The 12,290-nt window shown below is 40.1% G+C and overlaps 1 protein-coding gene across 12 annotated transcripts in view; it reads right to left on the bottom strand.

Annotated features, from left to right (window-relative positions):
* PTPN4 (protein tyrosine phosphatase non-receptor type 4) overlaps positions 1-12,290 on the bottom strand; it is a 143,237-nt gene that overhangs the window by 76,002 nt on the left and 54,945 nt on the right. For 10 of the 12 annotated variants that reach the window (XM_084806941.1, XM_084806913.1, XM_084806875.1 and 7 more), the window contains 5 exons: positions 11,918-11,960; positions 11,732-11,810; positions 5,093-5,137; positions 2,470-2,522; positions 515-635 (listed from right to left, as the gene is read on the bottom strand). In XM_084806941.1, the coding sequence (XP_084663067.1) occupies positions 515-635; positions 2,470-2,522; positions 5,093-5,137; positions 11,732-11,810; positions 11,918-11,960 (341 nt within the window). The remainder of the gene's footprint in view (positions 1-514; positions 636-2,469; positions 2,523-5,092; positions 5,138-11,731; positions 11,811-11,917; positions 11,961-12,290) is intronic. The other 2 variants (XM_084806981.1, XM_084806970.1) reach the window with 1 other exon arrangement.

The following is a 12,290-nucleotide window of genomic DNA, read 5'->3' as shown; positions in this document are numbered from 1 at the left end:
CATAAAAAAGTTCAAAATACATTTAAGATAACCTGAGTCCTTATCTAAAAACAGACTTTCTATATGAGTTCACGGAATTTCATAAAGAGACAGAAAGAATGCATTAGATGTTACTGCCCAGTTATCCACTTCGTTTTTGCGTTAAAAGGTTTGCTGCAGGCACCTCTGCAAATTCTAAGTCCACCTCATAAGAATGTAATTTCAATATTCTAAATACAAGTGTGATTGCAAAAGTGTACTTTTGGATGCCTCACTTAATATACACTGACAGCAGGAACTTTGTATGTGTAATACCTACGCCTTATTAATGCTCTTTCACCACAACTTCTCCCTGAGGCAATTACCTGCAGATCTTAGATGAGTTATTTCTCCATAAGAATTAAATAAGACATACATGCAGTAGCTGTAAGTCAGAAAGCTACTTTTGATTTGTACACACCTAGCAGCTCTCAGTGCATGGAATTAATCATGCAGTTCTTTGGATTGTATCCTTACTCTTTCCTGTAATGCTTACATATGCTGCTGATGTAGTTTGGATACTTCTTTGTCAAAGTCTTGAGGCTGGCCAGGGACGAAGGAGTAGTCTGAGAGGTAGCCTGGAAAGTTCTCTGAAAGGCTGTAGTCTCCCAGTTCAGCTGAAAGTTAAAAGAAACTATTTCGGAACAGCCCCAATTCAATATCTTGCAACCCACGACAATCAGCAAGATATAATAAAAATGTATCCCCTCAAATATTTCTACAAATGAATTAATTTGAACCCTGTAGAAAAAGTACCTAAAGATGTCTGGAAATGTTTGTGTTAATGCAGCCCTCAGATCTTAATGCCAGAGTACTTTAAGTTGCTTATAACTCATCTGATGCAGGTTTGCTACAGAGCAGGTCCCAGTGAGTTTTATGGGACTCACTCCCATAAGCATGCATATAATTATAGACCTAATCACCTTGACTTCAATTAAAACAGCTTATTTAGTGCTCTGGTATTAGGTATTCTCACAGTAAGGTTTGACAGCACTGTTCACATAAACAAAACAAAACAGATACCTTTGTACAGTTGCAATCCCCATAGTAGTAATCTATGTGTAAACACACTACGTGTACAACTAGAGCCTTCTTTGAAGTGCAGTAACTCCCACTCCCAAAGAGCTAAATGTCAGTGCACTTTGTAGAGCCATTTGCCTCCTCGGGAATGGCAGCTGCAGCAGAGAAACTTCAAAGAAATCTTGAGCTGCATGCAGTGTTCCTGTACTGGTTTTCAAATTACTTCTTTAGATGGCAATGTAAGTGCTTTACTTCTAAGTAGCCATCTTACTTCTGTACTGTTGATACATTTTTATGCGTAGTAGCACATTCCACAAAGAAATATCCTGTTAAGTAAGATAACATAGTAGTATCCCAGATTCTTAGTTGTGTTTTTCCATAGTTCCCTGCAAACCCTTGCTAAACTCTGGAAAAAATTGCCACTTCTATGGTTTTACAGAGACACTTGGGGCAGACAAGGAACGATATTAGACCAGAAATCTTCTCACAAACTCTTCAGAACCAAAACTATACTTCTTTAAATCAAAGTATGTTCCTGTACATCTTTAAATCCTTTATGAATCAGGAAGAGCTCTAAGAGTGTGTTAAACTGCAAGCTTAGCAAGAAGAGTTTATGAAATGTATTAATTTGACAGAAACAGTGGAATATCCCAAACTGATAATTATTATTCAAATTCAATAAATTTAAACAGAGTTTAAGGTAAATACACTAACAAAATATTATAAACTTGCGTAATGGAAAATCCAGTCAATCTTTACCTTAACAGCCAGCCCTGTTTTGGTGACTGATACCAATATATCTATTATTATTTATATAGAAATGTCTGTGCACATAATGGCACTTTACAACGAATAGGTATGACAGTCCCTACCCCTAGGGTTTTACAACCTCAAATAGACGCAGGGAAACAGAGGAATGAGGAAAATAGAGGCTTGAATAAGCTGGGGAAGAATATATGATTATTTCACTTACACATACTTTAACTTAGTTGCAGTAAGATATAGCGGTAACGTGTATTAGATATCAGCGAGGACAAGTATCTTGAAGGTTCAAGAAAGGAAAGGGTGCCATAATGTTTGAAACAGGCATCTTAGGCAGTATCAGGAGTTCTACACTGCTATATATTTTAAATTATGTTCCATCTCAAGTTGGAAGAGCTATTTCATATTTTTTATGTCCATTTCAGTAGTAATACAATCCTATATCACTTACCCGGGAGTAAGCCTTATTTAATTCACTGGGTCTTAGTTCTAAATAAAAATGTATAGGTTTGCATTATAAACAGATAAAACAAAGCTTGTTTGGATAACTTAATTTACTTTACCTGAAGTCTGCATAACACAAAATATAGGAAAGCAATAAGAAAAGGAAAATTAAAAGGGTAATTTAGGAACATTTTAAAATTTTAACCTATTGAATATTGTACTTACACTGAACATCATAGGAAGCCAAGAGAACAGCAGTATTATAAGGGCAGGGCAATCTATGAAAAGAAAACAACCACCCATTTTTACTAATTTATTTGAATTACACAAGAAACAGTTGAACAGGTTTCCTTTTTAAAGCAGGCATATATGTAAAGATGGCACTTTTTAAAATTTCTTCTTTACATATTTGCTTGCTTTAAAAAGGAAATCATGCCTGTCAATTGGTATCCAAATGGTTAAGCTTCTTATAAATTTAACCATTTCAATACCAGTCTACAAGTATGTGTGCATATTAGTTGGCACATGGCTATGATCTGGTTGGCACATAACAACCCAGACTATGGGTTATTGAATTCTGGGTTCACACTTAATGCCAACCCACAACAATAGGTTAAGTATGTGTTGTTAACCATGAACAACCCACAAAGAGAACCCATAGTTTGTTGTTGGGTTGTAAACTATGGGTTGTTTAAACTATGGGTTGACGTTACATGCATACCCAGAATCTTGGGTTGTTCTGCTAGCCTACAGAGATGGCAGCTAAAAAGAGTTAAAAAAAACCAACCAAGCTGTTTTACATGCCAGTACTATAGTGCCACAAAGGTATTTGGGATATAGGAAGTGAGTGGGCAAAAGGGGCAGGAACTAAACAACCCAGCAATTTACTAAATAACCAGCGGTTTGCTCAATTGTCTGGCAGCCAAATTGTGGGTTAACTCTGGGTAAGGCAACAACCCACAGGTTCACTAAACCATGGATTGTCATTATGTGTGAAGTGGCTCTATGTTTACATGGAATAAGCCAGAGTTCTGGAGAATCCTGGCTTATTGTGAACGAGTTGTGTGTTCATGCATTCAACCCATTTACTCCTGGCTTTGTTCCTCCCTACTATCATAACTGCAAAACAAACCAGGAAAGGGTTGTTTAGCATGTTGTCTGAACTTGGGATCTTGGCTTGACACTCCCAGACAAGCCAGGATTTGTAAGCCAAGAACAAACCCTGGTTTATGAATCCTGGCTTGTCTTGAAGTGACCAACCAGAATTTTTAGTTCAGTTGTTGTTGCTGTTCAGTTGTTCAGCCGTGTCCGACTCTTCATGACCCCATAGACCATAGCATGCCAGGCCTTCCTGTCCTGCGCTCCCTCCTGAAGTGTGCTCAAGTTCATATTCATTGCATCGGTGATGCTATCTAGCCATCTCATCCTCTGCCGTCCCCGTCTCCTTTTGCCTTCAATCTTTCCCAGCATCAGGGTCTTTTCCAGGGAGTTTTCTCTTCGCAATAGGTGGCCAAAACATTTGAGCTTCAGCTTCAGGATCTGTCCTTCCAATGAGCACTCAGGGTTGATTTCCTTTAGGATGGACTGATTTGACCTCCATGCAGTCCAGGGGACTCGTAAGAGTCTTCTCCAGCACCACAGTTTGAAAGCATCGATTCTTCGGCGCTCAGCCTTCCTTATAGTCCAGCTCTCACAGCCATACGTTGTTACTGGGAAAACCATAGCTTTGATTATACGAACCTATGTCGGCAAGGTGATGTCTCTGCTTCTTACTATGCTGTCTAGGTGTGCCATAGCCTTCCTCCCAAGGAGCAAGCGTCTTTTAATGTCATGGCTACAGTCACTGTCTGCAGTGATCTTGGAGCCCAAGAAAGTAAAATCTGTCACTGCTCCCATTTCTTCCCCTTCTATATGCCAGGAAGTGATGGGGACAGATGCCATGATCTTAGTTTTTTTAATGTTGAGTTTCAAACCAGCTTTTGCACTCTCCACTTGCACCCTCAACAAGAGGCTCTTTAAATCCTCTTCGCTTTCTGGCATTAGGGTGGTATCGTCTGCATATCTGAGGTTGTTGATAATTCTCCCGGCAATCATAATTCCTGTGATTTATCCAACCAGTGATTTATCCAATTCCTGTGATTTATCCAGGGGTTTTCCCTACGTTCTTCAATTTAAGCCCAAATTTTGCAACAAGAAGCTCATGATCTGAGCCACAGTCAGCTCCAGGTCTTGTTTTTACTGACTGTATAGAGCTTCTCTATCTTTGGCTGCAAAGTACATAATCAATCTGATTTCGATATTGACCATCTGGTGATGTCAGACAACATGCTAAACAAACCCATCCTGATTTGTTTAGTGTTCACACTAGCAGGGAGGAGCAAAGCACAAGCAAACAGTCTGCGCTGCAGTATCTTGATCCATTATTCTTTGCAAACATGGCCACTGTCTACTTTAACTGCATGGATCACATGTTTAAAAACAACGGAAAGTCTAAATCTATGCTGACTTCCCCGAGGGGCAAGGAGGGTGTGGGAAAACACCCACCCAGGCTGACAGACCCAATCCTTTGTTTGGCATTCTGCGCACAGCTCCTGATCCACTATTAAAATTACACATACATCCAAGTATTGGATATGAAGTGCCATCACTGTAAACCTACCTATCTCATGCTTTGTTATAGGTTTTCCAATTCACCACAGGATGTATGGATGAAGTCCAAACAGATATTGCCATCATTTGATTGGAGCCTTAGATCACAAATAATGCTCTCCACACCCACCCTAAATCACATATAATTTATATAATTGCCTGGAAAGGTAGTCAAGCCTTCATGGCAAACAAATCTTACCTTCCAGTAAGAATGTCTTGTTTAATTTGCAAAAAATATTGGTACCTTAAAGAAAGAGTAAACACAGTACACAGGTTGTCAAAGTTACTACTGTATTTTTAGTTAACAAAATTAAGATCACCTTTTGACTTCAGCATCTGCATTTCACCATATATCATTATTTCAAGCTAGCAAGACACAGAAATTAAACTGAGTTCAAAGTTACAGAAGCATAAGCAATCCATTATTTTGTTACTATTGGAAAACATGCAACTTTACATTAGCGTTTATGCAGACAATGTAAGTCCTACTTGTATTAGCTATACACAGTTACACCTACAGCAAATTTTATACACCATCTCAAGGCAAATGCCAAATGTCTTTGTCTGACATTTTAAAATGTAGACTGATATGATAGTAGGAAATACGATGGAAATCTAATTTCTGATTGTATCTCCTTGTCCTTGACTATAGCAACCCACATTCCATATTATGATCTCTAATCCATGTCAGAGGAATATGATGACGAAGACTAGGTCATTGCCATCAAAATTAATATCAATCAGTACCAATAATGTATTCGAATTTGGCTCCAACCAGACAGGCTTCATATGCAATTGGGTATTAAACATGGCCCTTTCATATCCTGGGCACCTCAAATGTCTTACCTGAAGTGACCAGCTTGGTTGGATTTCTAAGACTAACTTTTAAGTATGTTTAGATATTCACTGGCTTCACTGAGCCACCCGAAGACCCCAGGTACACCTAAAAGGCTCAACTTTCCTTCCACATAGCTTGGTGCCACACTGCAGTGTTTTTGGTTTACATGCTTTTACACAGATTTGCTTCTACTCTGAGGACAAGCTGAGCCTCTCCTAATTGAGATGAGTGGGAGATGTGCTTTTCTATAATTACCCACAAACATGGCCCTGTTTTTTTTCTGTCCTACTACTACGTGATGCATTTTGTGTTTTCTTTTCATGTGCTAGTTTGGTATGATTTTCTTTTTCCTCAGTAAACTCATCTGGATTAAGATCACTCTTATTTTGCTCTTGGGATACACAGGCATATGAAAACTATGTATCCCTATGTGATCAGAAGTGATTTTCGTTGGTACACAGACAGATGGGGGGAGAGTATCACTGAATTACACCCATTTCTCCTCTCCAGGAGCAGGAAAGCCTTGTTTGCACTTGCAGGTTTATGGATCCAAGCCAATGTCTCTGGTCTAATCTACTAAGTCTCTTGAATTGTTGTGAACTGCCCAGGGAGCTTCAGCTATTGGGTGGTATAGAAATGAAGTTACTGAGAAGAAGTAGTTCATACTACTTGGTATTACTAATTCTTTTAGGGAAGAGGACAGTGAGTTGGAAGATCCCAGTGGTAATAAGGCAGAAAACACAATAACATTGTATTGATTGGAAATATTCCTGCTGGATTCTCAGGTACGTATTTACTATTTATATAAATATGTGGTGAACAGATTATACCTACCCTGAGAGAGGGTCAGCGAGTCTGAAGTTTTTATAATCTCAATTGACATTACACTGTTATCAATGCTATTTTCCATTGGAAACAACAGCTTGCAGTAAACCAAATTAACCTTGTGTTTTAATCCTCTAATGTGGCTCTTAAATGCCTTCACACAGCATATATATGTGTATTTATTTATACACATATATATGTGTACACAGCATATATATGTGTATTTATTTATTTATTTATATATATATATATATATAAATAAATAAAAAAATAAAAAATATGAAAGTCGGTATGGTGTAAAAATTACACATTTTACCTGTGCCCAAATTTCATGACACTCATTATCTTTCAGCCTAACCTACCTTGCAGGGATTTTTGAGGATAAAATAGGGGAACTATGTATTACCAACCTGAGCTCCTTGGAGGAAGGGTGAAATAAAAATGTTAATAAATTTGTGCAGCACAAGAATCAGACACTGAACAACAGCCCTGATACATTTGAGGCAATTGCATCCTAGGGAGTTCAAGCCAATGACTAGTATTCAGTTTACCAGATTAAAGCCAATCTTGATTATCACATAATAATGATGATAATGATGATGATGATGATGCCACATTAAGATCTATAGAACACTAACTGCTCCTTCATATACGTGTTTATTTTCTGGGTAGTATTTGTTACAGAGGAGCTCCAGCAGCACTGGCTATCTGGCACATGTAGTGTGTACTATGCATTTATTTGACATTACCCCAACACTTTGGCTCAAGAATCCATTTTGCTCCAGAAGGCATAGCCTGGGAGCTGCCCAGAATTACGTTAAGATTCTAGAGCCACTGCATCAAATTAAAGAAGGTTGTTCCCTGTGACCAAGGAAAACATGCAAATTCCTGCCTGACTGCAATAGCACTAACCAGCCAGCTAACCCACGATGGTACCTTTGAATGGGCCAATCAAAAGCACTGGCAGGAAAAATGGTCCAATCCTGAAGCATCCCCACATTGCAAATAGGTCAGCCAGGTAAAGTACTACCCAAGTACCTTTAACAACACCCTCTTGGTTTTGAATAATGGGCTATGCTATGCTGTATAGCAAACCAGATGAAAAATCAATCAAGAAGCAAGGAAACTCCCTGTGCCTTCTGTTCAGTAGCCAGAGCGAAACTATTGTTTCCTTTGTTTTAAGCAATCCTGGGTTCAAGCCCTGAGCACCTAGCTCTTTGTTCCCTTGGTTGAATATCCAATAACTTCCTTGGAAATCAGGCAGTTAATGTTCATTCTTTTTCCTTGGACATCCATTGCTTAGTGACCAGGTTCACATGATCACAACAGTCCACTATGGCGTATTTAAGTCATGGTGGTTTGCATGCCAGCAGTCATTGTGAGTATTCAACACAGTATTCAGCTGGGGGGTTGCCATGGTTTGTAGTGTCGTCCGAACCAAGGCAGCTGGGATTGTTTGAGGGTTAAGCAATCCTCAAATAACCCATGATATGTTGTAGGGTTATCTGAGGGTTGTTTAACCCTGCCATCCAGGTTCAGATGACACAAAAAACCATGGCAATCCCCAAACTGTGGCAATCCCCTTCAAAATGGCTGCGGCATGTGCCACAACCGACTGTAACTTAAGTAAGCCATGGTGGGCTGTGGTGATGGTGCAAGCCAGCCCTGTGAGTCTTAGCTCTGAGAATAAACCTGGGATCCAATTGGTTTTTAATATCATTCCTTGTGACTTTTTCCTTTTTCCTTGTGACAATTTTCCGTTTTAATTTGGTGCCTATCCCACATTTCCAGAGTCTCCCATTCCCCTGCTCTGTTTGCTCCAGATAGAGCCCCTGGGCCTGCATACCCAGAAAGAAAGCTTTGTCCCTTGGTAAAGCACCCCAGTGAATCCAGGACCAGGTTCCACGCATAACTTGCCAGCCTTATGGTGTCTGGTAAGGGGACTGTGATCTAAGCATGAGTTGTCATTTCTGAGTCCAAAGGACGGACTTGGTCCTGCACGAAGCGTAGTGAATTGGGAAGTAGCTAACAGAAAGGCTGCGTTCAGACAACACGATACCCCACGATACATTAAATAAGCCATGGTGGCCTATTTACCCCTTCATTGGTTATCATGTCATCTGTCAAGCATTTTAAAATCCACAATGGCTTATTTTGCTGAAATAAGCTATGGTCTGTAGTAAGAGTTATTTAACAGATCGTGGGTTATCGTGTCATCTAGGGCGCCAACATGGGTAAAGTGCATCAGCCAGTGAGGCACTTGGCAAGAGTGGCAGAAAACCCTGCCACTCTTGCCCAGTGGGGCATGATCACCATTTGCCGATCGCGCCCAAGCCGCTGCTAATGCCCCCTTCCCACCTGGTTGCAGTCACAATCGTGATCAGGTCCCATTTTTAAAAATTTCCACAGCTCTATTTTGCGCAAAACAAGCTTGGGTAAATAAAGAAAAATCTGGGTGGGGGGGAAATCCCCACCCCCACCAAGGACTGTGGAGGCAACACAGTCCTTGGCAGGGGGTGGATTTTGCCCCCCACCCCAATTTTCGCCAGAAGGACTTTCAAAATGTAATATAAGTGAATCGTGCAACAAGCTCCATTGGCTTGCGCTATATTCTCAAGTGCCCCTCACGAAAATCAGCAGTGGGAGGGGGAATTCCACCCCCCCACCACCACCATGAGTCCTTGAGGCAACAGGACCAATAGTGGGGGGAGATTCCCCCATCGGTCTTTCACAAGGGGTACTTTGACAATATAACACAAGCCAATGGAGCTCATTGCTCCATTCACTTTCATTACTTTTTCAAAGTCCTCCTGGCGAAAATTGGGCGTGAGGTAAGGAATCCTATCTGCTGCCAAGGACTATGCTGCCCCCACAGTCCTTGGCCAGAGGCGGTGGATTCCCCCATCTTCCTGATTTCCAGATTTTTCTTTACCCAAGCCCCGTTTTGTGCAAAATGGGGCTGAGAAATTCTTTTTAAAAGGAACCCAAAGGGAGATCTAGCAGCAGACAAGTCGGGTCTGCCACCAGATCCCCTGGGATGCAGGCTGGAGGACTAACAGGGAGGGCAGGGGGGAAATAAGTTACTCACACTAGCTTATTTGCCTGATTGTTTGACAGGCACAGTGACTTTTAAGCTACTGTGAATAGCTTATAAGCCACCATGGTCAAGTGACATCCGAACGCAGCCAGAGTCTCAAGGTAAATACTAAATTCCCGAATTTGATTGAAAGCTCTAAGGAGAAGCCCCACTTGCAAGACTCTCCATATTAATCTATTTTTAATAAAAATTCTGGTGGCTCTGGGGTCCTTAATAACAGTTTATCCTCCATTTGGCCTCCCCATCCTCACTCACCAGACACCATTCTTTTGGATGCCTTGGACCCTTTGTCAACAAGTACAGAGTGGTTTGAAGCTATTGCGTCATTTTTGTAATTTGGAACTAAGCTGAGAAACCCAAGGGTAGTCTATGCCCAAGGTCTAATTGTTTTCTAAGTTCTGTCAACCAGCCAGGAAGAGAAGTCCTTAGGGCTCCCGTTCTTCTCAAGTCAGGTAATTAAACACACCCTTTTTCTGTTTCTTCTCCTTTCTTACTAAATCCATCCAGTTCAGCCCTCACAATCCTCCGTTTTCACCAGCACCCAAGCTTCTTGTTTGTATAGCCTTCCAATCTCTTGCTCCGCCATTTCCATAGCTCCACTGGAAATTCTACACCTATTTGATCAAACATATCAGCACTGATTTGCAGTGTTTGATTCCTGCACCACACACACACACACAATTGTATCCTTCAGTATTAGTTCATCGTCTGTACAAGTATTTATAACTGTAAAAATACCCCTAATATTTGTAAATGTAGCATTATGATATTTATCTAGAGACTTATTTCAGAGTGGAGCTGAATGTAGACTGCTTTATTATTATTATTATTAACAACAACAACAACAACAACAACGCTATACTGCCCCATAGTTGAAGCTCTCTGGGCGGTTTACAGAACTCATTGAACTCACAGGCCTGAAAGTTGTTGCTCCCGGGAGAGGTTTTTCTGGGGCTGGGGGAGGATAGGGGCAGATGACGTGAACGCAGCATTGAGAGTGTTCAAATGCACAGGGAGATTAATTAATTGTTGTCTGAATTCCACTTACAATTTATACAACAAACCACTTCAGCATAGGAAAATCAATTGAGATTAAAGCAGCTTTAGCAAAACAGAGCTACAGCAATGAATGCTTTGACCTCTTCCAATAAAAAGTGAATAAAAACAAGCTTTCATCTACATATCTCACTGAATGTTAAAGACATAACTGAAATGTTAAAATATGATTTTAATTAGCAAGGCATTTGGGTATAACTAGCCAAGTAGACCTTTTGGCACTCACACTGATTTACCCTAAATTAACGAAACCAAATGTCTACATGTTTATTAAACACACAGGCTTGCCCACTTGGTTATAAAGTATGGATAGAGAGAGCATTAACTTTTTATTCTAGAAGAAACTTGAGAGGGGGTAGGAATTGAAACCCACTTTCCTTATCCATCTATACTCTACTGCTCTGAGCTGTCTTTTCCATCTTTGCTTACTTCTTGTATTGGAATTGGGGTTGGGGAAAACGGCTTAAAGCAGGCCATGAGGTAACGTGGGGGAGCAGCGGGTTTCACGCTCCTCTCTGCTCAGTCCTTCTAAAATGAAGTTAACCCCTCCACCCCACTTTATAGCCCAATAGGCAAGAATGTGTTCAATAAGCACTTAAAAGTCTGGACCGGCCTTTAGAAAGCAGTCCTCTCTAAAGCACACAGCACCGAGAGTGGCAGGATAGCTGGTGGGCAGGTGATGATCAGATTACAATGAATCAAAAGGAGTAAACACAATGCAATTCTAAACACTGTTGTTTGCCAGATTCTGAATGACTTGTGACAATGTGTTTAAGACCTTGTATAATTCCTAAATACAGATTTAGGCATAACCTGCAAATAGACTTATTTTCTAAGCTGCTCAGAATATATACTATCCATTTTATCAATACGTTGCTAGTCATTAATAATCTTCGAGTTTTGGATAGGTTTCTTATATCAATGAGAGATCTCAAAGTTTTTCAGATATATTTTATATAATTGCAGTCACTCCTGTGTAACAAAATATCAAGGTAACTTATTAAAATGAGAGAGACTGATACCGTGTGTATTCTTCTTGAAGCTTATTAGGATCGCTTACAAAAAATTTGACTCTGAAGTTCAAACTGTGAGGAGATCCTCCTAAAAGTAAGCAAAACATCTGATTAGGTTATTCTTATCCCAAATTAGTAAGTACTTTAATCCTAATTTAGTAAATATTCAAAATAAATAAAAATATTTTTGCTCACTCTTCAACTGTTTCCTGATTGGCTTGTTCGGATCCAGCCACCTCTGAGGGAAAGAAAAAATTAACTCACTATGTGCTTAAAAAACAACAACACACAACCAGTTATTATTGAAACATGTCTCTCAGCAAGACAATGTTAAACATACATGCGTGTGTTGGTAATTATACTCTCCTTGACAGCGAGACCATGGTAGGTTCTGACACCTGCTCTGGAGGCTGAAGACGTTTATAGAGGTCTTCATGCCTGCCAGAAACTGACTGCTTACTGTTCCATGCAGCCAATGGAGCTACTGACTTACACAGGATAAAGAAGCCACGACACAGCCCAGGCTAGTTATGAATCACTTAATGTGTTTTTTTTTTTTTTCTGTCTC

Source organism: Heloderma suspectum, chromosome 1 (assembly GCF_057233095.1).
Source record: "Heloderma suspectum isolate Gila_16-S chromosome 1, 16-S_ref, whole genome shotgun sequence".
NCBI lineage: Eukaryota > Metazoa > Chordata > Lepidosauria > Squamata > Helodermatidae > Heloderma > Heloderma suspectum.
This window is presented reverse-complemented; position numbering and strand designations above follow the sequence as displayed.